The 26,985-nt window shown below is 36.5% G+C and overlaps 1 protein-coding gene across 1 annotated transcript in view; it reads right to left on the bottom strand.

Moving 5' to 3' along the window:
- The window catches only part of BAZ1B (bromodomain adjacent to zinc finger domain 1B), a 73,157-nt gene that overhangs the window by 28,937 nt on the left and 17,235 nt on the right, over window positions 1-26,985 (bottom strand). Inside the window, exons 4-8 of the mRNA XM_024571328.4 lie at window positions 20,997-21,198; window positions 19,557-19,678; window positions 16,880-17,077; window positions 6,134-7,835; window positions 717-855 (exon numbers count right to left, since the gene is read on the bottom strand). Of these exons, the coding sequence (XP_024427096.2) occupies window positions 717-855; window positions 6,134-7,835; window positions 16,880-17,077; window positions 19,557-19,678; window positions 20,997-21,198 (2,363 nt within the window). The remainder of the gene's footprint in view (window positions 1-716; window positions 856-6,133; window positions 7,836-16,879; window positions 17,078-19,556; window positions 19,679-20,996; window positions 21,199-26,985) is intronic.

Raw genomic sequence — 26,985 nt, 5'->3', positions numbered from 1 at the left:
CAATGTATGGGTTTAAAATATAATACCATTTTTTTGGCAGCTCTCTCTGTGGAGCATGCCCTTCCCCACCCACTTCCTACAGGCATATTTTCCTTGCCTCTCTCTCCTAATGTCTACGGCCTCTGTAATTTGTTTCCTGAGCCAATTCTTCCACAGCTCACTTCTTCTACCTCTGTGACTTTCTAAATAAACTTTCTCTTATAGTATGAATGAATGAATGAATGAATGAAGAAACAAATATAATCCCATTTTTTTAAAGGTTTTATTTATTTGTTTTCACAGAAGGGAAGGGAGGGAAACATCAATGTGTGGTTGCCTCTTGCACGCCCCCAACAGGGGACCCAGCCCACACCCAGGCATGTGCCCTGACTGGGAATCAAACCGGCAACCCTTCTGTTCACAGGCCAGAGCTCAATCCACTAAAGCCATACCAGCCAGGGCCTATAATACCATTTTCAAAGACCTCTATTTGGTTTACATTTCACCTATCACCATAATTTTATTTGTGGTATTTTAAGAACAGGGTCGTGTCTTACTTAACTTTGTAAGCCTACCATTTGCACAGTGAATATTCAATGAATGTGTGATAAGCAATTCTGTCTTCCAAAATCCTTGAACAGGGAAGCTTATGTATTCTTAGCACTTTAGACAGCTTCCTAACTAGTAAAAATATAAAGGCCCTACATGATGACAAAAAATTAAGTTAAATAAGGTACCTATTATGGTTTCGATCTGTACCAATAGGTGTCCTGCGCATAACTAGTTTCGCCTTGGCAATTCCCTCCTGGAATGCCTTCTCAGCGGCTGCTTTGTGTTTTCGTATTCGCTCCTCTTCAGCTTCTCGTTCCAGCTTCACTGTTCAAGACAAAAAGAATCAAGTAGATTTTCTTTTCCAGTAAATTCCACTCTTGCAAATGAAATAACATAGGGAGTGAGAAGTGCCCAGTATAAAGTACATTTTCATCAAATCTTAGTTTCCTTCCCCTAATTCTAAGATGTTGTAAGAAATGACATGTAAAGGCAGCAGCAATTTCTATTCTGGTCCTCCTATGTCCTTTGAACTTTGGTGCTGTCTCAGCCATCAACTGCATGTAAAATCTTCTCTCTATATATTTTAACTTAGTAATTTTAATAACAAAATTGATTTTATTTTATTTATAATTTAAAATGTAACCTTAAAACAGTCCTTAAATGGAATTAATTGAAACATTTTATGACAGGATAAGTCATTGGATCCTCCCAATGTGGGATGAATACAACTACAATAGCTATTTAAAAAAGACAAATTCCAGTCTTGAGGAATTTGATAGCTTATTAGCCTTGTGATTAAAAAAAAGAATTGAGAAAGCACGGGCCGGATAGCACTTGTGGAAAATAACAATTATTGCATACTAAATACTGTTTTTCTAATTAGCACTGTTAAGGACACATACAAAAAGTTTTAATCAGTTTATGTCTGATCATTCATTATATAGGTTTATTCTATCCAGACAGAAATCTCCCTCAACAAAAGCCCAGTTATCTTGCCTTGTAAGTTTTTCCATAACCACCACAAATTTTGATACAAAGCACTGCTGTTTACAATGCCAGAATTTTTAACTCTGATCCTCTACTGGTAACAACATCTTCAATATTGGAAAGATGCATCAATCTAATAATATTACTTTTAAAAAGTTAAGACAAATCTCATTTGCTTAAAACCACCATGGCATGTTACCTTTAATGAAGTTTACTAGCCTGGACAGAACTATGTTCACAACAATACAGTAGAGATCAGTACACAAAGGTAAATGATAAAGAGTGATGGCCAAATCACAATAAAGAAAAAGCGCCTTCTCCAGCAGTTACAAACAAGAAACAATCTAGGGCAAGTAATCAAAAGACAACCAAATTCAGTTTCAGCCGTTATAACACTGAACTAGGTATTGAAAGACCTGAATTCTACTATTCAAATACTGGCCTTAGCAAAATGTTAATATTCTTTGTCCCTTGTTTCTCTGTATCAGTAACAGAGTATCATGGGAATGCAGAGACTGGTGCAGTCACCATGGAAAACAGTATGAAATTTCCTCAAAAAACTAAAAAATGGAACTGCCTTTTGACCCAGTGATTCCACTGCTGGGATTACACCCTAACAAAACTAAAACACCAGGACTTCCAGCCAAGACGGAGACATATGTAGACACACTGTGCCTCCTCGCACAACCAAAAGAACGACAATAATTTCAAAACAATAAACAACCAGAACTGACAGAAAATCGAACTGTATGGAAGTCTGACAAAGAGATAAAGAAACATTCATCCAGACCGGTAGTAGGGGCGGAGATGGGAAGCCGGGCAGAGAGGACTGGTGGCAATGTGGTGGTTGGAGGACGGGGTAGGGCAAGGCGTGGGCAAGGCAGCAGCTTGCGGACTGTGGGGCAGGGTGGGCAAAGCTGCAGCTGGCTGCAGAGGCAGCAGCGGGTGGACTCGGCAACAGACCTCGAAACCCAGAGTTCCAGCTCGAGGAAATAAAGCCTCAAACCTCTGACTGAAAACACCCATGGGGGCTGAGGTAGTAGCAGGAGAAACTCCCAGCCTCACAGGAGAGTTTGTTGGAGAGACCCACAGGATCCTGGAACATACACAAACCCACTCACTCGGGGATCAGCACCAGAGGGGCCCAATTTGATTGTGGGCAGCAGAGGGAGTGACTGAAATCCAGCAGAGTGGAGCAGGCGCCATTGCTCCCCCACATACAGCGTTACAGTGCAGGCACCAGAGTTACCCCATGCTCTTACCCCGCCCTCCTGAACACCTAAGGCTCCGCCCCTTTACACCAAGACAAAAATGGCCCAAATGAAAGAACAGATCACAGCTCCAGAAAAAATGCAACTAAGCAAAGAAGAGATAGCCAACTTATCAGATGCACAGTTCAAAACACTGGTAATCAGCAAGCTCACAGAATTGGTTGAATTTGGTCACAAATTAGATGAAAAAATGAAGGCTATGCTAAGAGAAACAAAGGAAAATGTACAGGGAACCAATAGCGATGGGAAGGAAACCTGGACTCAAATCAACAGTGTGGACCAGAAGGAAGAAGTAAACATCCAAGCAGAAAAGAATGAAGAAACAAGAATTCAAAAAAATGAGGAGAGGCTTAGGAACCTCCAGGACACCTTTAAATGTTCCAACACCCAGATTATAGGCGTACCAGAAGGAGAAGAGGAAGAACAAAAGCTTGAAAACTTATCTGAACAAATAATGAAGGAGAACTTCCTTCATCTGGCAAAGGAAATAGACTTCCAGGAAGTCCAGGAAGCTCAGAGAGTCCCAAAGAAGCTGGACCCAAGGAGGAACTCACCAAGGCACATCATCATTACATTACCCAAGATGAAACAGAAGGAGAGAGTCTTAGAAGCAGCAAGAGAAAAGGACACAGTTACCTACAAAGGAGTTCCCATAAGACTGTCAGCTGATTTCTCCAAAGACACCTTACAGGCAAGAAGGGGCTAGAAAGAAGTATTCCAAATCATGAAAGGCAAGGACCTACATCCAAGATCGCTCTATCCAGCAAAGCTTTCATTTAGAATGGAAGGGCAAATAAAGTGCTTCTCAGATAAGGTCAAGTTAAAGGAGTTCATCATCACCAAGCCCTTATTATCTGAAATGTTAAAGGGATTTATCTAAGAAAAAGAAGATAAAAAATATGTGAACAGTGAAAATGACAGCAAACTCACAGTTATTAACAACCACACCTAAAACAAAAGCAAAAGCAAACTAAGCAAACAACTAGAACAGGAACAGAACCACAGAAATGGAGATCACATGGAGGGTTATCAATAGGGGAGTGGGAGGGGGAGAGAAGGGGGAAAGGTACAGAGAGTAAGTAGCATAAATGGTAGGTAGAAAATAGACAGGGGGAGGATAAGGATAGTATAGGAAATGTAGAAGCCAAAGAACTTATATGTATGACCCATGGACATGAAGTATAGGGGGGGAATGTGGGAGGGAGGGGGTGTGCAGGATGGAGTGGAGTGACGGGGGGGAATGGGACAACTGTAATAGCATAATCAATAAAATATACTTTAAATAAATAAATAGATAAATAAATAAATAAAAACCCAAGAAAGGAGTAAAGAAAAAAAAGAAAACTAAAACACCAATTCAAAAGAACCTATGCAGCCCAATGTCCATAGCAGCACAATTTACAATAGCCAAGTGCTGGAAGCAACAGTCTAAGTGCCCATTAGTATATGAGTGGACCAAAAACGGTGGTATACTTACACAATGGAATACTACGCAGCAGAAAGAAAGGAGGAAATCCTACCCTTTGCAACAGCATGGATGGAACTGGAGAGCATTATGCTAAATGAAATAAGCCCGGCGGTGAAAGACAAATACCATATCACCTCACCTATATGTAGAACCTAATCAATAAAACAAACAAGCAAGCAAAATATAACCAGTGACATGGAAATAAAGAACTGACAAGTTACCAGAAAGGAGAGGAGAGGAGAGGGGGATAACAGGGGAAAGAAAGGTAAGGGTAATCAACGAACATGCATAAAGGACCCATGGACAAAGTCAAAGGGGGAAAGGATTGATGATGAGAGGTGGGGGTGGGTGGAGTGGGGGAAAGAGGTGATGGGAAAGTGGTGATGGGGAAATGTAGACAACTGGACTTCAACAACATTTTAAAAAGAAGGGGGGGTATCACCTTCTAGCCTTTATCCTAGGTTAAGATAAATATAACACAGAGTAATACTTCAGAAACTCAAGAAACATTATTTCAGGTAAAATACACTGAAATGTGATATAAAAAGAATTCATCTACAGGCTGTTTTATATAGGATGCAATTATACTGACTTTCAAATTGAAAAGTACATATATACACATTCTCACACAACATGCATATATACATACATAGATATTTCAATGGCCTCAAGTAGTATAACCTAAAATCTGTTTTAAAATAAATATTACGTATGTTCTAATTAAAGAACTAATTAAGTTATCTGACTCAGCCTAAAATCTCTCACACATAATTTAAGACTATTTTTAGGTACCTATCTACTCAACCCTTAGCACCCACTTTGAAAATAGTTTTTACTGTCATCATTTCTTAAGTTGGCAACTTTCATAAGGTTTAAAACTGTGACCAAGATCAAAATAGTTTAGTCTTAAAGACAAAAAAACTACTATAGTTTATTGTGGGTAACAGCGATTCTGAACAAATTTTGTGTACATTATAAGATTGATCAAATAAGTAAATACTGCGATTGATAGGTGCTGGGGGTCTCATGATACAAGAAGGAAGATAAAATACAGAATGAGGAAAGCAGAGCTGAAACCTTGGATGTCAAGATTAATTTGTAATAAATTTAACAAAAGGAGCATAAAATTTATATTCTGAAAACTACAAAATGTTGAAAGAAATTAAAGTCTAAATAAGTGAAAAACATCTCATATTCATCAGAACTTATGTAATAGTTATTTTAAAACAGATTTTAGGTTATACTACTTGAGGCCGTTGAAGTATCTATGTATGTATATATGCATATTGTGTGAGAATGTGTATATATATACTTTTCAATTTGAAAGTCAGTATAATTGCAGTCCATATAAAACAGCCTGTAAATGAATTCTTTTTATATCACACTTCAGTGTATTTTACCTGAAATAATGTTTCTTGAGTTTCTGAAGTATTACTCTGTGTGTTATATTTATCTTAACCTAGGATAAAGGCTAGGTGATACCCCTCCTTCTTTTTTAACTGTTGTTGATGTACAGTTGTCTCCATTTTCCCATCAGAAGGCAAAATATCACTAAGATGGTAATAAATCTATAGTTCTAATGTACAGATCCCCAAACTCATCTATAGATGCAAAACAATCTCAACCAGAATCCCAAATGACTTCTTTGTAGAAATTAACAAGCTGATTCTAAAATTACTATGAAATTGCAAGGGATCCAGAACTCAGCTGTAACAGTCTTAAAAAAATAGTAAGTTAGAGAATTCACACTTCTCCTACTTCAAAAATTATTACAAAGAAAGTCATCAAGCCACTGTAATATTGATGTATAGATCAATAGAACAGAATCAAGAGACCAGAAATAAATCAATAGTCAAATGATTTTTGACTATTTTACCTTTCATTTCTCTCTCCTGGATTTCCCGTTCCTTCTTAGCCTGAATGGCAAGCAGTCGTCTGCTCTTCACAGTACTAATCATGTCTTCAGCTTCCATATCTACCTGGGGCTCAAACTTCACAACTTCCTTTTTCCTATCAGTTTTGCCTAATCCATTCTCCTCTTTGCCATTTTCTTTATTTCTGGCTTCCATTTCTTTCCGTTTCTGTTTCTCTGCTCTCTTCTTATCATTTTCTTCCTTTAATACAGCAAGCCGTTCCTTCCACAACTCCGCAGACATCTGCTGTCTGGTCTCCATGTGGTCTTGCACTGAGTATGTCATGAGAATTCGGTGGCAGAGTGCTGTCAAGATCTGTAGCTTCTCTTCTGATGTTAGCTCAAAAAATTCAGAGGTTTCCAACTTCTCTAAGAACTCATCTTGTACCTCATTATCCTCAAATGGTGCTGAATCTTTATTGTCCTCTGTGTCTGAGCCCTCACTTTCCTCCTGAACATCAGATTTGCGCAAGCAGAGCCGTACCAGCTCTGAAACAGAATGCAGAGTCAGAGGGATTTCGGACAGCTTCATTCCCAATTCACCATAGTCTTCTGCTATTTCATCCTGTAATAAGGTCTGCAAGAGGATGACCAACACTCTATTCAGGTATAAAAAGCCACCCTTTTCTGCGCTCAAGGCTTCCATAAGGGACACAGCAGTAATAGGATATTGAGCATCTGGCAGGAGTAGCCCAGAGTAACAGCTCAGGAACTCCACCACCATGGCCACATCCCCGAAGAGCGTGTTGGGCAGCCCTTCCGGAGTATCCACCAATCTAAATGCTGGAAGGTTTTTGCCAGTTAACTCTTGGTCCTCATATCGCTTCTGTTTTTCTAGTTTCTCAAGCATTTCTTTCTCTCTCCGCTCTTTGGCTTTCTCCTTCAACCTTTCTCTCAACTCCTCTCGTTTCTTTTTCAAGTATTCTTTGCGCTGCTCTTCAGACATAGAGGCCCACCTCTTTTTGTGCTCTAGAAGCTCAAAGCGTTTTTGAACAATACTTCGCAATTCTTCTGGGAGACGAGCTCTATCTTCACTAGAGAGAAGACGAGCTGTTTTGGAGATAACACACGACAGGGCACTCTTCTTGTCCTCCCTGTCTTTGTTTTCTTTGTAGTAGGCAATAAGGTGTAGGGCAGCAGGAGGCAGATGTTTATGAGGTTTACTAGAGGACCTGGGTGTACTCCCAGAATTTCGTGGGGCTCGTGTCATCTTCTGAGTGCCTTTGGCCATATCCAGCAAAGTCATCTGCTTCATTTTGGTTTTAGGAGTCTTCAGGCCCTTTTTTGGAGATCTGGAATTCCCTGTGGATTTCTGTCCATTCAGGATGCCTTTGCTTCTGCCCTTTGCTTTCAAAGGTTTATCATTGTGCTTCCCCGGTTTCTTGGCAGGTGGGCCTTTCTTAGGAATGTGAAAGTTAGCATGTAGCTTATTGGTTGACATCATCTTCATCACTTCTTCCAGATGCTCTTCTGGAGATTTGGAATTCTTTGAGTTCTTCACCTTGAGTGGTGAACCATTCAAGGATTTCTTCAAGTGTACATGACACCATAACTTAGGATTTAGTGGTGAACTCAGAGAGGAGTTGTCTGTCTTGGATTTCTTTGAGGGCTTCCTGTCTGGGGATCCAGTATTCTTCCTCTTAGTAGAAGGATTGAGAGTCATATACTAGAATTTAAGAATAGGAACAAAATTAATTTTAAAAACTAATTTAAAGAAGCAATATTTAAGTATCCTAAAGGCCCTCTTTCTGGAATTCAGGTAAAACTACAAATTCTTTTCTCTTCATAGACACTATGTCCCTGAAAAATCAAAGTAATGAAGTTAGCTAATGTTTTAGCCATATTAACACAAAATTCTCTTCATACCCAGGCTTAAATATATATACTCACTACTGGACAGTTTTGCTATGCAACTAGTTTTCTGCTTATATACAGATTAGCAGTTCTTAAATACTTTAATGAACTGAGAACTCTTTCCCCAGAAAAAACACTATGCATACAATTTCAGAGTCCTTCTATGGACCCCAGGTTAATAATAATGGCAACATGTAAGAAATTTAAAAATCGCTGCTCTTTAGCCCTGGTGGTGTGGCTCAGTGGACTGAGTGCCAGCCTGCGAACCAAAGGTTACCGTTTCAATTCCCAATCAGGGCACGTGTGTGGGTTGCAGGCCAGGTCCCCAGTTAGGGGCATGAGAGAGAGGCAGCTGAGTGATGTTATCTCTCACACATTGCTGTTTCTCTCCCTCTCTTTCTCCCTCCCTCCCCCTCTCTCTAAAAGTAACTAAAACTTTTTTAAAAAGCATTGCTCTTAAAAGGAAAAAGGACTCATGGGCATGGACAACAGCGTGTTGATTGCTGGGGGCAGGAAGGTATAAGGGGACTAAATGGTAATGGAAAAAATGTAATAAAGATTTTTAAACACACACACACACACACACACACGCAAAATAAAAAGCATTGCTTTTGAGATAGGACTGGGCTTTTATCTTTAAGCCTTTGTTAAAACTGGGAGTATTCTACGTGCTTAGGTTTTATGTTTAAAATTTACCATTTAAGTATTTTTGTTTAAATTCAGAAGCGCATTTTCTTGCATCAGTAAGTATACTAACAACGAAGACACACTGCTCACAAACAAAGAACCCTCGTGACTCTGGCCTCATAGGTCCTCAAACTCCCCTCTGACCTCTCCACATAACTCAAGAACTCACACCCATGAATATATTAGGAACTATAAGCCCTCTAAACTCTCAATTTCATATAATTTTCTCTTTGATCATCCTCTCACATCTTTCTAATTCACTCCCTCTAGTACCCCAACTCTGTAATACTTCAATCTGTTAAGGACCTTAAATCTGTTAATTTTATCACATTTTCATCATGCTCACACTTCCCTGCCCTTCTTACCCAGATTAAATTCCACAATCAATCATTACAATCAATCTTGCACGAAGCTACACTTCCCTTGTCTCCCTTGCTCTATTTTATCTAGTCACTCTTGGCCTGCACATATTCAGCTTAAACATGACTAGGAAAAAGATACATTCACAGCATGTGGTGTTATTTAAAGTCATAACCAAGTACTTCAAATGGGTCCTGAATGTCACCCAGTAATCACAGTATATTTCCTTAGCCCATTCACTTTCCATTTTCTTAGATACACATCTTCTCCTGTCTCCTCAAACCTCTTCAGCGGTGTCCAACTCACGGCCCAGGACAGCTATGAATGTGGCCCAACAAAAAATCATACATTTACTTAAAACATTATGAGATTTTTTTTTTGTGATTATGTCACAATGTGTAACATGTGACCCAAGACAACTCTTCTTCCAGTATGGCCCTAAGATGCCAAAAGGTTGGACACCCCTGCACCTTATTCCTATTATACAGAATTTGTCAACAGGTTAGAACTAGTCAACTTGTCATAATAGCACTGTTTCTGTGTATTTAAAAAAACAAACAAAAACACCTGATTTCTATACTTTAAAAAATACAATTTAAAAGAAAAAAAACTGGCAGCTAAAACACAAATTAAATACCAGCCAGCAATGAAAAGGTACAGTCAATTTCAAAAAAAAAAATACACACAAACACACACACACATATATACTGTCTCAAGTGATTAAAAGAAAGACTAATAACATCTAAGATAATTAAATTCTAAAAAAATTTAGGTTTTTGAGTGGAAGGAACTAACTTGGTAACAGCAACATGTAAAGAAGCAGTCTGGAGGCAGTGGGTAAGACAAATAAGTGTGAAATGAGAATGTAGGCAAGGAAACACCTAAAGGCTATCGAATATGAAATTATGTGCCCTTTTAGAAAGGCTATAGGGAAATGGCTATGATGAAATATATCCTAGAGATGATACAAAAGAACACCTACGCTCTTGTTAGGAGTAAAAAAACAGGTATAATAAAACTTAGTAAGCCACACTACAATGCCAATTTTACAAACATTAAGAATATAATCAGAACCCTGCCCAAGTGGCTCAGTTGATTAAAGCATCATCCCGTAAACCAAAAGGTTGTGTTCGATCCCTGGTTGGAGGATGTACAAGAAGCAACCAATGTTTCTCTTTCCCTTCCCCCCTCTCTAAAATAAAAAAGAACATATATCCTCTGGTGAGGATTTTAAAAAATTCTTTAAAAAAGAAAAGAATATAACCAGAAAAACAAACTCACAGAACCAAGGCAGCACAAGAGGTATAAATATGGTCTGCAATTCCAGCAAGTGGGCTTGTACTTAAGAAATCCTTCCTCTGGCCAAGTCCTATAACTTTAAAGGCCAACCTGCCTTTTAAGAATTACAGGCAATTGCAGGTTACTGTTCCTCTAGCTGGCTGTTTTTGGTGCCCGACTAAAATCGGTTGTCCCTCAACTATCATCCTCAGTATGGGATGACAAAGTGATTTTGTAGTTTACAAAGCAGAAACACTATCAGTGCATCAAGGGATACTTTTCACAGGAGGAGAATTTCCCAGTTCTTGTTCCCCAGAAATAAATTTCAAAAGGATAAAAACAATAAGCAAAAATAACTAATGCAAGATTCCATTTTCTTCGTGGACAACGACAGTACCAATGCTCCAAAGAGAACCAGATTTTAAGACCATTCTAAAAAATCATAGAGTCCTGGCTGGTGTCGCTCAGTGGATTGAGTGCTGGCCTTGGAACCAAAGGGTCACCAGTTCAATTCCAAGTCAAGGCATACGCCTGGGTTGCTGGGCAGGTCCCCAAAGGGTGTGCAAGAGGCAACCACACATCAATGTTTCTCTTCCTCTCTTTTTCCCTCCCTTCCCCTCTGTATAAAAATAAATAAATAAAATCTTTTAAAAAAATCATAGAGCAGCGATTTTCAATTTTTTCATCTCATGGCATGCATAAACTAATTACTAAAATCCTGCAACACACCAAAAGATACATTTCTTGCCAATCTGACAAAAAGGTAGGTGTAATTTTCATTCATTCACACCAGACAGCTATTGTTGTGTTGGCTGTCATTTTTTTACTTGACAATCTAAGGGAAAAGATGTCAGTGACCCTGACCTTTTAGTCAGGTATTGGATGTTTTAAAAATTCTTTCGGCATACCAGTGTGCCACAGCACATGGATTGAAAATTGCTGTCATACAGTAAGACTGAACACTATGCTGCCAGGAATTAAAGACAAATATGTGCCTCCTAAGAGTTAACCATCCTCTTCAATAGCTTTGGAAAATCTTCAGAGTACAGACACATAGATTGCATTTTTTCTAACGATCAGGGTGACAGGATATATTTGAAGTCATTCTAAAATGAAATTTATCACTAAAAAGGAAACTAATGTTAGACTCATTTTTACTGTTTTAAAATGGTCTATTATAATTGGGTCACTTAATTTACTGGCTACATTTCTTTCTATTTAAAAAGTCAAATTTAGTATTTTCTTAAAAAATTTCTTCTACTTAGAAGCATTGTTATTCAGAAATGATGCAAGAAAAGGCTGGGATGGCTTAACCATGAAACGGTCCAGCTACTCATTTTCATTTATAAGGTGTGTTTTTTGCCAAGTAACACTGTGTAATTTTTTTTCTCTTAAAAATGAAAGAAATTTAACTCACCCAACCCCCTCCCAACAGGCCAGCTCCCTGAGTGAGCAGTCCTTCAGTAACTGGATCTCAGCATAGGGCATGCTGGGGGCAATCACAGCCAAATGGGAGCCGGCATGGCTGGACTCGGGGGGATCTGAAAAAGTATAAAACCACTTATGTGCTAAGGGTCTTCCCTAACCCCCAGTCAGCGTAATCAATCTACTAAAACAATGACTAGGAAGGGAGAAAAGAATGGGCAGCTGGATTAGCAGTATTATAGTTTTCCCTTCCTAACTGCTAAACATGAAAAAATATTTGTCTTAGCAACATGAGAGGCTATAAGAAGAACACTATATACAATACTATACTTGTTCCCTGTCACCTGGAACAAACCACTACCACAAATAAGAAAATCTAGTAAATTAAGATAAAAATAAAAAAATCTCTAAAGCAACTCATTCAGATGCTAAATTTAACTTAACAGAAGCAGCAAGAACCGTAAATTAGAAAATTTTGGCAATTTATAATCTGATTCTTATTTCATTCTTCTCATTCACCCAAGGAATCATGTAGGAGTTTCAAGGCAACATTCACATAGCGGTCTTGTCTCAATCTCTAGATGCCTTTATCAGTGAACTTGTGAAATTACTATAACTTTTTTTAATATTTTATTTATTTACTTTTAGAGAGGGGGGAAAGGAGGGAGAAAGAGGAGAGAACATCAGTTGGTTGCCTCTCACATACCCGCAACTTGTGACCCAGCCTGCAACCCAGGCATGAGCCCTGACTGGGAATCAAACCAGCAAACTTTTGGTCTGCAGGCCAGCTCTCAATCCACCCAGCGACACATACCAGCCAGGGCTATAAAATATTTGTAAGTGCTTTAAAAATTAATATAATTTATATTTTAAAGTACTTCTGCTCTAGTCTCCAACTCATAAATAAATTTCAAGAACCAAAATTTAAAGAAAAATCTTAAAGCTATTAGCACTTTCTTGAACATCAATTAGAATCAACTTTTTTTTTTAAAAGGTTTTATTTATTTATTTTGAGAGAGAGAGAGGAAGGGAGGGAGAAAGAGAGGGAGAGAAACATAGACGTACAAGAGGAACATCCATAGGCTGCCTCTCAAATGCTCCCAACCAGGGACCTGACCTGCAACCCAGGCATGTGCCCTGACTGGGAATTGAACCAGTGACCTTTGTATTCGAAGACCAGTGCTCAATCCACTGAGCCACACCAGCCAGGGCAGATAAGAAATATCTTTTAAAATATATAGTAATTTCATCATATGCCTTCTGGTGTAACTCAGCTGAGAAGAATACGACATCATTTCTGTGATATTTCTACCAAAAATTCATAGTCTGAATCTAATCATAAGGAAATAAGTCCAAATTAAGGAGTATAATAATTGGTTTGTATTCTTCAAAAACATCAAGGTTTCTAAAAGACAAAGAAAAGGTGAGGGGCTGAGTAAATGGATCCTCACTAAAACCAAAACAAAAATTTTTTTTAAGCTATAAAGACATTAACTGTGATAAATGGCAAAATCTGAGTAAGAAATGTAAGTCAAGTAATAGTAGTATTGTTTCAATGTTAGTCTACTGATTTTGATAACTGTACTTGAGTTATATTAGAAAATATCCTTGTCTTTAGGAAACACATAGTGAAGTATTTTATAAAAGAGCATCTTGTGTCTTATAACCTACTCTCAAATGTCTCAGAAAAAAATAATGTGTGTGTATAAAGAAAATAATAAAACAAATGTAACAACATTTAAGAAATCAAGGTGAAGAGTACAATCTACCTGAAGGAAAATTCTTTATTGTATTTTGTCACCTCTTCCATGTGAAATTATTTCAAAATAAAATGTTTGTAAAATGTATTAAGAGGACTACTACTTGGCCATAAAAAAAAAAAAAAGAAGAAGAAAATTTTACCCTTTTCAGTAAAATGGATGGACCTGGAGAACATTATGCTAAGTGAAAGCCAGTGAGAGAACAACAAATATCTTATGATTCACTCTTATGTGGAATCTAATGAACAAACCAAACTAACAAAGAAAATGTGGACACTCATAGGTGGAGAACAGGATGACAGCTGGGGGGTAGAGGCAGCTATTAGGGAGTGGAGGGACTGAGCAGAAAGGAAAAAGGACTCATGGACAACAGTGTGGTGATTGCTGGTGGTGGGGGAGCATAAGGGGACTAAATGGTAATGGAAAAAAATACGATCAAGATTAAATCAAAATGAATAAATAAAATGTATTAAGAACCATAATAAATTAGCCCACATTATTTCAGGATTCTTAATGTCTTTAAAAGCGCTATTTTCTTGTTATGTCTCTATCCAAAAGCTTCCCCATCAGGACATAATAGTTAAAACTAGGAGTTCAAACATTATGGGTAGGATAATAAAACACTAAAGCTGCGTGTATTACAAGAGGGAAATGAGCTAAGATGGCTGATTTCATCTTAAATGAGTTATTACCAACTACCTTATTAATCATTCCTCCAAGTCATTAGGCCTACAAAAAATTGTTATCCCTAAACTCTGTCAGTAGCATTTTTCTCCTTAACAAGTAGAATTTCTTAAAGAAATGAATTCACTAGCCACTTACCTATTATCTTTTAGACATAACAGAACATAAAATGAGTAAGAGCTTGTTCTGAAGTAATTTATATTCTAGAGTTTGCAAGACAACAAACACCCTCATCATCCTACTCAACTCTATTTAAGTGACACTTCAAAATTCCATACCTCTAAATTATTTTTCCTCTGCCACCTAAGTTCTCCCCATCACTCCTTTCCTAAAAAAATTACTCAGAACTCACTTCCTCTCTCCAAGCCTCATCTCTCTCAACAATAGTTGCAGCTCAGCAGCCTAATAGAACATTAAATTCTACAAAAACCAAAGACAACAAAGACAGAAAACATTTTTTTAACCTACTGCCTTTACAATAGGTGGAACATGTATGATCACTCTCATTTTCAATGCATTAAATGACGAAAGAACCCAAAAGCACTGTTTTATGGCCTATTTTTCTATGCCTTTACTATATTCTGTCCTGGCTAAGATGCCAAAAAACCTTTAATAAAATTTATTTTACAAAAGAAAAAACTTTCATAAAAAACTGAGGAGACAAGAGTCAGTGAAATATCTAACAGTTAATAATGAGAAATAATAAATTATTGTTGAAGACAGGAAAAATACGTACAAAGATAACATATATGTGCCTTTAATTTTGCAGACCGGGTATTTTACAGGAGTCTCAATTTCTCTTACTAAATAGAATTACTATCTTCTTATAATAATTTAGTCTACACAAGCTTGTACTTCATAGTCTCAGTATGAATTATAGCCAAATTTCACGAAGTTAATATTTTAAGCCCTCATCAGAAAAAGTGAGAGTAGCTGATTTCTTCAGAAATTGCTTTTCAAGAGACAAGTTTCTGTAATTCTAGTCTGACTTCTACAAAAAGTATGAATCAGTTTTTTCATTCTATTAAACCACAGATTTTTTACCCATAAATACTCAGTCTTTCACATACTTGGATTACTACTAAAATTACATAAAAGACAACTATAAAATAAAAAATAGAAAAATATTAAAGGACTCGAATGGCCTAAGAGACTAAAGCCCATTCACAGATGATTTTATATAGGACTCTCATACAGTAAAAATAGTAATCTCATGTTATAACCACCAAAACCTATATCCAGTTACAAATTCTACAGCAATGAAATTACAATGACTTAGAATTCCCCTCAGGAAATAAAAATATTAAGAAAAGAAAAATATTAAAGCCCTGGTGGGGTAGCTCAGTCAATTAGCATACCATCCTGATATGCCAGAGTTGGGGGTTCGATCCCTGGACCCCGGCCCACTGGTTAGGGCACATAATGAGAATCAACCAATGAGTGCATAAATAAGTGGAACAACAAATGTTTCTTTCTCTCTTTCTACTCCCCTTCTCTCTTTCTAAAATCAATAAATAGAAAAATGTTTTTTAAATACTGAGGGGAAAAATTTAGGTTTACTATAGTTCCATGGAAAAATTAAGTCTGATCTAGAAAAAGCCAATTAATTCCTAAATTCTTCTTTCTATGTAAATAATAAAACTTTAAAGAGCCTAATGAAAGCTAATGCTTGATCATGCTAAATGTTAAACTATGGTTAGAAGACTTTATCAATGTTTGAAAAAATAAACTTATTTCTCAATACACTTTTGTCAGCAAAATCAACCTAAGATAATTGAAATGATTTAGTTATGACTCAAGATATCTTTTGTTTTTCACAATTAAAAACAAGAGAGGGGGAAGAAATCCTACAACTCACTTAGTTTTAATGGACCAGCAGCTCTGTCCTTTGCATTCTGGCCCAGAAACCCAGATGAAAATATCAGTATGCAAATAAGGAAATTTACCAACACGAGAAGCATAAATACTGTCATAACCTACATTAAAATCTTACTGGAAAAACCCTAAGATGGAAAAGACAATCAGAAATAGGAGGCCAATGTCTTGTCTTTTGTCATTCACTTACTATTGCTTCTAATTAGACTAGCCCATGTTTTCCCATCTGGAAAGGAAGACTAATATATTTATACAGACCATACAACTTCGTAAGAATGTTCTGAACATCAAATAAGATAATTAAAGAAAAAACGACGTTTCAAAACCGAAATGCTAGATTTTCTACTAACCTGTTATACAAAGCAATACTCATTCCAAGTCCTTTTCAAGGCGGGCAGTCTATCTGATCATCTTTTCTGATGTACAAAATCAGCTTTCATCTTTAGGATTCAATTTGCAAAATATTTTTTTGTGTTTATACCATACCTCATTCCAAGAAGGATCTGAGGCAAAAAAGCACACGTATGTAGTTTCTTTTTAATTATATAATCATAGTAAAAAATAAACTGAACTAGGGGAGATACTCAATGTATCCTTTACCCTACCAACCTCGCACAACACAACAACCTACATGAAATAGATTATATCCAAAAATTTTTGAATTCCTTATCTGATGTTAGAGTTCAAAATTTGCTATAAATCTAATATTATTGGACCCATCTGAGAAAATAAATTCATCTAAGTGTTCTATCCAAAAATGCTGTCCAAAAATTAATAGTGACCTTACCTTATACGGATCAAGTAAAAAGTCACTGAACTTGCTTGGTAGGGAATATTTCTTCACCAACTCATCTTCTACCACCCAAGGTGCATTTTCACCAGTTCCAGCCCGCAAGGCATTATGCCGTATAAAATATCGAAGTATCTCCTTATTTGGTGGGCGTTCTGTACGAATCAAGCTGTCTGCTGGCACATTACTGATGATCTAGGTTAACAAATATAAATAACTCATCACAGGGGTAAAAACGCAATTAATCAATGAGAACAAAAATTTGTATTCTCTCCAGAAAAATCTTAATTCCATCTATAAAATAGAGGTATAAAATAGGTGTAAAAAAAAAAAAAAAGGAATAATTTTCACATTCAGAGTGTTAATTAATTAATCCCTAGGCAATTTCTCAATATGTATCTAAGCTCTAAAAATGTGTATACTCACTGAACCAATAATTTCTCTTATTAAAAATTTAGAAATAAATGGATAGTCATCATTACTGCTTATAAAAAACAAAAAAGGGGGAAGACTAAAAGGTACATTAATAAGGGATTCATTTTTTAAATTAAAATACATCCATATAATGGATACCACACAGCTATGGGAAAAAAACACATTTTTCAATCACGGCAAACATCAGAATCATCTGGGGTGCAATTAAAATGCATATACCTGGGTCTCACTACAAACTTACTGAATCAGAAATCTCTGGCAGTGGAACCTGGGATTCCACATTTTCATTTCCTTCTGTTTTTACTTTTATTATTGATTTTATGCTAAATATACTCCCAGGCCATAAATTTTTTTTTTCAGTTGCTTCTGGATTATCTTTTTCTTCTGTGCAACCTCCTCTTCTGGTTTAGAAACAATCTGCTCTTTTTCAGTAAGGATCACCTCAACGTGGTAGGAAGAACTCACATATGGGTTAACCTACCCATGAGCTCTGTAAGCTGTGTCACACCTGGGGAAATCTGTTCACATGGATGTGCTCAATAACCAGAGAACCTACATCTAAACCCTAAGTTCAGCATTACTTTCTGCATGTTTAAAGCATGTAGAGCATAAATTGAGCACTTTTTGGGCCACTGACCCTGTGTCCAGCCTCACCGTTTGGCCTGGGCAAATCTATCAACTCCACTGTAATAAGGAAGGAATGGCACACATTGCTTCTTTACAGTGCCATCCTGCAGATACTTAGTGGCTTTGCAGATAATGCATACCCTTGATGGCCTGGGCAGTTTCACGAGTGTTCTTAAGTGAACATGAAGATCTGAACCTCTTGATTTACATGATTTTTGTGGGGTTTTCTGGGTCAAGTGAATAGCAAACCATTTCAGAGGTAACCCCTGGCTGCTTTTGGGAAGAATTCCATTTTTCATAAATTCCCAAGATAACTATCATATACACCACAACCCAAGAATATTATTTTGGAAGAAAATGTAATTATATTATAGATACCAGACAGAAAATGAAAAAAGCAAGCTACAAAATAGTATATATAGAATATTCCTACTTTTAAAAGTCAGTGAAAAGCTAACCACCATTAACTATCATATTCATCAGTTATCACCTCTGAGTATGGGATCAGAAGTATCTTTTTTCTTATTTGTATTTTCTATCTTCCTATGAACAGTATTTATTACATGTGAATAAAACAATTTACACTCAACAATAAGAATACAAACGATAATTAGGAAAGTGGTTCAGACTCCACAGCAATGTTTCAACTAGCTACCTTGCTGATGGGAGGGAAGAAAGTTAGTAAAAAATTGTACTTAAGATCTAATTTTAAAATATAAAAAAATCCTAACAATGCAAGTATGTATTCAGATCACTAACTATAAAACAGAGTCAAAATGGAGTAGGATTTGTCAACATTCTGAAGCAGGAAAACAACACCCTAAAGAGGCAAAAGATCTGGGTTATAATCCTTCCAATCTCATTTACTAAATTAGGAACTTCAATACATTTATTCAATTTCTCAAGCCTTAGCTCTTTCTTCCATAAACAGTTAAACAGCCCTGGCTGGTGTGGCTCAGTGGACTGAGTGCCAGAATGTGAACCAAAGGCTCGCTGGTTTGAGTCCTGATCAGGGTACATGTCTGGGTTGTGGACCAGGTCCCCTAGTGGGGTCACATGAGAGGCAACCACACATTGATGTTTCTCTCCTCTCTCTCCCTCCCTTTGCCTCTAAAAGTAAAATAATATGAAACACGAACACCTTAGAATCAATAAAACACAGCACTCAATTATTTTAAGGGTATTTACTATTTTAGGTTATTAATTCCACAGATTCCTTGTAAAAACACTGATTATTGTTAACTCAGTTTCTGAATTTAATTACATTACAAATTGTCCTCCTTTTAATTAGGAAGAGCTACTACCTTGGAAAGTCTATAATTGCTAGAAACAGATTCTTATTTTTAAAACTAAGTTTGAAGCTCAAAAGCGAATTACTCTTAACCCTAATAATTCCTATTAAAAGGAAAAAGCATGTAATTTCCCAGTAAATAAAATACAATTTAAAGCCATAATTACTAAGACTAGAAAACACTCAGAATTTTTGTATTGTAGAAACACATTCATTTCCATTTTTCTTTAGCACATTTTTCTCTGACAAAACTAACCCTGTGATATTTCCTTAAACAGCATCTACTACATTAAAGAGGGTTAATATAAAGTACCAACTAACCTTATCTTCATTTTGTAGTTTCACATCATATTTATGAGGCAGAAATTTTGGAGGAGCCCATTTCCTTTCTCCTTTTTTTAATGAAGTAGGTAGTTTTCGTGGAGATCTACGTGCTCTGTCATCTAGTCAAATCAATAGAAAATTAGTGAAAGAAATAATTATTTTAATTCTATCCATTCATTCATTCATTACTATTTTACTGAAAACCTACTCTGCACCAGGCACTGAATGATGGGGCACCAAGATGAATCATAAAGTTCTTACCTCAACTAGCTGAAGTCTATGGGTGGAGTCAATCATAACTATAATAAAATGTGGAAATTCTATTATAGACGTGGATACAGAAAAATAATATGGAAGAGCAGCAATATCTAACTTAGGAAGATAGGCAGAAAAGGCCTACAAAAAATATGACTTGGCCTGGCCAGCATGGCTCAGTTGGTTGGATCGTCATCCTATAGACTGAAAGGTTGCAGGTTCAATCCCCAGTCAGGGCACATGCCTGCATGCCGGTTCAGTCCCTAGTAGGGGCATGTATGGGACAACCAATAACTGTTTCTCTCTCACATCAATGTTTCTCTCCCCCTACCCTCTCTTTCCCACTCTAAAATCAATAAGCATATCCTCAGGTGAGGATGAAAAATAAAAATATGACTAGTTCAGAGACTGCAAGTAATGAGGTATGGGTGAATATAATCTAGAGTATGGTAAAAAAAAAAAAAAATCAAATTAGGAGCCCTGGCTGGTGTGGCTCAATGGATTGAGTACCGGCCTATGAACCAAAGGGTCTCAGGTTTGATTCCCAGTCAGGGCACATGTCTGGGTTGCTGGCCAGGTCCCCAGTAGGGTGTACGGGAGAGGCAACCACACACTGATGTTTCTCTCCCTTCTCCTCTCTCTAAAAATTAAATAAAATCTTTAAAAATAAATAAAATTAATGAATTAATTTAATTAAAGAGGTAAGTTCGGGGATAAATATAAAGAACCTTGTGTACAGTTTAAAGAGATCGGAATTTGTTTTGTGGGCACTATGAAAACAGGATTTTGGTCTAACTAACTAAATGGGCAACTCCCATCTGACAGGGACTTGAGGTACAGAATATAGATATAAAGAAGTGTCTTAAAACCAACACAATGGGCTTGCAATGCAAAGAGAAACAGAGATTAGAATTTACTCCTTCTACTCTGACCTAGCTACTACTCAGGTAGCTAGGTCTGTGCACACAGATTTCTAGCAAGAGGAAATGACTTCCCAGGAATCTTAATTGTGTAGGGTGATTTAAGACTTGACTCACTTTGTGGATATTTTAGTTGTTTTCTGAATCATAAAAAAGCTTGTCTATCTAGCCACAAAACTCAATTACAAATTTAACTGCTACAGAACCTAAAAGATTTGTGTATGATAAAATAGTCACATAGGAAAGCTGGCATCATACATACTAGTATTTTCTCTCCTTCCTTCATCCTCTTTTACAATTGCCTCCTTCTTCTGATGCTCCTGAGCAATTTGGCTAGAATTCTCTTTGTCACTTGAGGGAGAATCACAGGCACCATCAGATTTCTTCTCCGTGGCCTCTTCATCCACTTTCTCCAAAGGATGAATCTTCACAATCCTCACCTTGAGCATTTTTTCCTTTCCAACCTACAAATACAGCAGTGAGATTCAGAGATAATAAATAAGAACTGGAACCCTAAAGATAATGTTTAGAATATATTATCCTATGTATTCCATCCCACTTAACAAAAATTCAATGAAACTCTAAAGTACCAAGTACAGTGATTTTTCCAACTTTATTTTCCGACTTCTAGGTTTAAAATGACATCTTTTCCCTCCCATGCATTCACTTCTTTATTCTTTTTCTACAATAGCTAGGTATTTCTTTTTACTATTTTTCAATTACAGTTAACATTCAATATTATACTAGTCTCAGGTGTACGGCATAGTGATTAGACATTACAAAGTGATCCCCTGGTAGGTTCAGTACCCACCTGATATAATAGTTATTACAGTAATATTGCCTATATTCCCTACACTGTACTTCATATTCCTGTGATTATTCTGTGTAACTGCCAATTGGTACTTCTTAATCTCTTTACCTTTTTCACCCAGTAAAATATGACATCTTAAAAAATAAAACGCACACAATCTAGTTTATAATTCATGTATCAATGTACTGAGCCCAAGGGCAATCACTGCACAAACCTCAAATGTGTGTAATTACTGTTCAAGAATTTCCATTTTATAAAAAAATCAACTATACATAAGGATATACAACTATTCCAGAACCACCAACTGAAAAGACTATCTTTTCTTCACTTAATTTACCTTTTCACTTCTATCAAAATTCAAAACAATTTCACACTTTTTTTTTTTTTAACTTTAGAGAGCAAGAGGAAGTGAGAGATAAAAAGAGAAAAGACACAATTTGTTGTTCTACTTATTTATGCATTCACTGGTTGATTCTTGTATGTGCCTGGCTCGGGATCAAACCCAAACCTGAAGTATCAGAACAACACTCTACACAATTGAGCTACCTGGCCAGAGCCCACACTGTCTTAACACATTAAAATTTAAAGACTCAAAATCAGACAATATTAGCCCTCTAACTTTGTTGTTCTTCTCCAAAGTTGTTTTGGCTACGTTTTCTGCTTTTCCATGTGAATTCTACAATTAACCTGGCAATTCCTACAAAAAAATAAAAAAGCTGCTGGGATTTTATTGCAATTGTGTTCAATCTATACACCAATTTTAGAAAAATTGACACATTAACAATATTAAGTTTTCTACCCTGGCTGGCATGGCTCAGTGGATTGAGTGCCTGCTTGCAAACCAAAGGGTCGCCAGTTTGATTCCCAGTGAGGGCACATGCCTGGGTTGTGGGTCAGGTCCCTAGCAGGGGGTGCTCAAGAAGCAACAACACACTGCTGTGTATCTCCCTCTTTTTCTCCCTCTTTTCCCCTCTTTCTAAAGATAAATAAAATCTTTAAAAAAAAATACTAACTTTTCTGACGCATAAACAAGAACTACTTCTCCATCATTTAAGTTCTTTAATTTTTCTCAGCGATGTTTAATAATTTTTTAGGTACAGGTCATGTGTATCTTTTGTTAGGTTTACTCCTACAGTACTTCTTTTTTAATCCTCACCAGAGGACATTTTTTCATTGCTTTTATAGCAATAGGAAGGGAGAGAGAGAAATATCAATGCAAAGAGAAGCACCAATTGGTGGCCTCCTATATGTGCCTGGACAGGGGGATCAAATCTGCAACTAGCCATGTGCCCCAACCAGGAATTAAACCCACAACCTTCTGGTTATAGGACGACACTCCAATCAATTGAGCCACACTAGCCAGGGTGTATTACTTCTTTTCTTTTAAGATTTTATTTATTTGTTTTCAGACAGAGGGGAAAGGTGGGAGAAAGAGAAACAAACATCAATGTGTGGTTGCCTCTCACGCTCCCCCTACTGGGGACCTGGCCCACATGTGCCCTGACTGGGAATCAAACCAGTGACCCTTTGGTTCACAGGCCAGCACTCAATCCACTAAGGCGTACCAGCTGGGGCATGTATTTCATATTTTTTGATGTTACTTAAATAGTTTTGTTTAAAATTAAATTTCAAGTTTTTTGTTGCTAACACACAGAAATAAATACAAATTGGTCTGTGTGTGTTCATCTTGTATCCTGCCACCTTTCTTAGCTCACTGATTAGGTCTAATAGCTTTTAAGGTAGATTCCATGAGATCTGTTACATAGACAATGATGTCTGGAATAAAGACAATTTTACTTCTTCTTTCCCAATTTGAGTGACTTTTATTTCTTTTTCTTGACATACTACACTGGCTAGAACCTCCAGTACAATGTTAAATAGAGTAGGAAAGCAGACATTCAGCATTTTACCATTAGGGATGATGCTAATTCTAGGTGATTCTGTAAATATCCTGTGGGGTTGAAGAAGTTACTTTCTATTTTTGTAGTATAGAAACTGATGTCAGATTTTGTCAAATGCTTTTTGTTTTTAAAATTAAGATGATCATACAGTTTTCTTGTTTAGCAAAAAGAAATTACAAATTTAAAACAAGTCTGCATTCCTAGAATAAACCCTATTTAGTCCTAATATATTATCCTTTTAATACACTGTTAGATTTGATTTGCTAAAATTTTAGACATTTTATATGTATGTTCATGAGGGATTTTTCTATGAACATAAATTTTGTTTTCCTTAGTCTGTAGTTTTTTCCTTGAAATTTGTTTTTGTGGTTCATGGTGATTTAACCTCAAAAAATGAGTAACGAAGAACTCCCTCTTCTTTTGTTTTCTGAAAAAATCTGTGTAGAATTGGTGTTATTTCTTTCTTAAATGTTTGGTAGAATTCACCAGTGAAGACATCTGGGCCTGCAGTTATCTTTGTAGGACAGTTTTAACTACAAATTCAATTTCACAGATATAGGGCTATTAGGGTTTCTATTTCTTATCTTTGAAGGAATTTGTCCATTTAAGTTGTTGTCATTAAGTTTATTGTCATAAAACTGTTCATGCTATTCACTTGTTATCCTACAAATATCTGTAGACTATGTAGTGATATCACCTCTCTAATTCTTCATATTGGTTCACTTGTATCTTCTCTTTTTTCCCTGAGTTTGGCCAGAGGTTTATCAATTTTGTTAATCTTCAAATTTCCATCTTTTAGTTTCACTGATTTTTCTCCTTGGTTTTCCTGTTTTCTTTTTTATTGATTTCCACTCTGATATTTATTAATTCGTTTCTTCTTCTGTTTCCTTGGGATTTAATTTGCTCTTCTTTTTCTTATTTTTTTCTTTTAATTTCTAAATTTATTCTTTTATTTAAGTATAGTTGGTTTCCAATCCTACATTGGTTATATTAGTTTCAAATGTACAATACAGTGATCACCCTACCAGTTCCACCAATCATCTGTCACCATGGAAACCCATCACAATACTATCCAATGTATTTCCCCTTGCCCCCTTCACTCGCTCCCTCCACTCCCTAGCAACCATCCCTTTGGTCTTTGTATGAGTCTGTTTTTGCTGTGTTCATTTGTTTGTTCTGTCTTGCTTTTAGATACCACATATAAGTAAAACTATACAATATTTGTCTTTCTCTCATAAGTATATGACTTACAATACTCTCTAAATCTACCCATGTTGTCACTTTTTTCTTATTTCTTAAGACAGAAGCCAAAGTCAATGATTTGGGGCCTTTATTTTCCAACCAAGTGTTCCGTGCTATACATTTCTCTTAACCACTACTGAGAGCAAGATCTCGCAAATTCTAGTATGTTTTCATTTTCAGCCCTGAGAGTGTGGCTCAGTTGGTTGGGTGTCATTTGCTGTTCAAAACATTTTCTAATTTTCCTTTTGCTTTATTCTTTAATCTATGAGTAAGTTAAAAATGTGTCATTTAGTTTCCAATTACTTGCAGTTTCCAGCATACCTGTTATTGATGTCCAATTTAATTCCATTTTGGTCAGAGTATATACTTAGTATGACTTAAGCCCTTTTAAATTTATTGACATTTTAAAAAATATTCTTTAAAAGATTTTATTTATTTTGAGAGAGAGGGCAAGGGAGGGAGGAAAAGAGGGATAGAAACATCAATGTGCAATCAGTTGCGTCTCATACACCCCCAACTAGGGTATCTGGACTGCAACCCCAGCATATGCCCTGACTGGGAATTGAAACAGTGACCTTTTGATTAGCAAGCTGGTGCTCAATCCACTGAGCCACACCAGCCAGGGCAATTTATTGACATTTTTAATGACCCAAAATATGGTGCACCTTGATAAATTATGTACTTAAAAGGGAACATGTATTCTGCAGTTATTAAATGGAATGTTTTATAAATGACAATTAGGTCAAGTTGGTTGATAACAATATTCAAGTTTTCTATATTCTGGCTGATTTTCTGTCTACTTTTTCTATCAGTTATTGAGAAGGGAGAGTGTTGAAATCTCTATAATTGTGACTTATCTATTTCTTATACTTCTATTTTTCTTTCACATATTTTAAAGCTCTTGTTAGTAAATGCATAACCATTAAGGACTACTCTGTCCTCTTAATAAACTGACCCCTTTGTCATTATGAAATGCTTCTTTATCCATGGTAATATTCTTTGCCCTGAAGTCTACTTTATCTGGTACTTATATAGCAACTCAAGATTTCTTTTGACAAATTTTAGGAAGTATCTCTTCCACCATCCATTTACTATTATTCTATTTGTACCTTTCTGATAGGTCTTCTTTATCTGATCTGACAATCCCTACCTTTTAACTAAAATGCTTGAATGTAGTTATAGATATGATTAAGTGTATTTGTTTTCTATCAGCATCATCAAACCTTATGACTTAAGCTCCTCTAGAAACTGTTAAAAGAATGCCAGCATAATCCCTAGACTGGGAGAAAAAGCAAAAGCATGTATCTATCTATAAGAACTTATGTCCAGAATAAAGAACTCTCCAAACTCAAACACAAGAAAACAATCCAATTTAAAGATGGAGAAAGATTTGAACACACACTTCACCGAAGAAAATATCAATAGAAGTATAGCAAAAAGCACGTATGATGCTCAATATTATTAGTTATTAAAAGAGTAAACACTCAAGAAAAAAAATCTTTAGTCAAGGGTATATACACATTCAACTGTGTATATATACTGATGTTTCCCTCTCCTTCCCTTCCCCCCTAAAAATAAATCTTTAAAAATAAATAAATAAATTCAGTTCAATCGCACAGTGTATATTCCCTCTGTTTCCTGTAAGAGTGCTGACTGATATCAAGTGTGTGATTAAAACACACTGGTGGTCCCACAGACATTACAAATATAAAAAGAGATAGCTAGGATATACAGGGAGTCAAAGTAAGGAAAGAACAACGATTTTGGAACCAGAAAGACATACAGAAAAAAGTCTGAATCCTTGTCCCATCATTTACTGGCTATTGTTGGGCTATCTAAGCCATTCCCCCTCTTGCAAGCCTGCCTCATTTGAGGCTTTAAAAAAGGGCAGTATCAACTTGCTTAGCCCCCTTGCAGTTAAGGGTGTCAATGTGAGCCATGATCCAGCCAACAACATGTAAAGATAAATGGGGGTGGGGAGGCATATGCTTCTAGTAAAAATTTTCCCAGAACGCTTTGATAATCATTTCCTGAGTACAGCCACAGTTTTACAACCAAGAGGCAACAATGCCAAAGACAAAATCCAACACTCTTAAGAACAGAGAAGAAAAGCAGAAAGACACAAAATGTCTAGGTCCTTCACAAGATTATTCAGCCTGTATACCGAATTTGGAATTGCCTTCCTCTAAAGGCTTTTTATGTGAGATGTCAAGTGTCTTCATTGCTTGAACTGATGCTACTCAAAGTGTTGTCTCCAGAATGTCAGTACCACCACTCTCCGGAGTTGGGAGAACTGC

The sequence above is a fragment of the Desmodus rotundus genome, chromosome 1 (assembly GCF_022682495.2).
Source record: "Desmodus rotundus isolate HL8 chromosome 1, HLdesRot8A.1, whole genome shotgun sequence".
In the NCBI taxonomy this organism is placed as follows: Eukaryota; Metazoa; Chordata; class Mammalia; order Chiroptera; family Phyllostomidae; genus Desmodus; species Desmodus rotundus.
The sequence above is the reverse complement of the archived record's forward strand: the minus strand, read 5'-3'. Positions and strand labels throughout refer to the sequence as shown.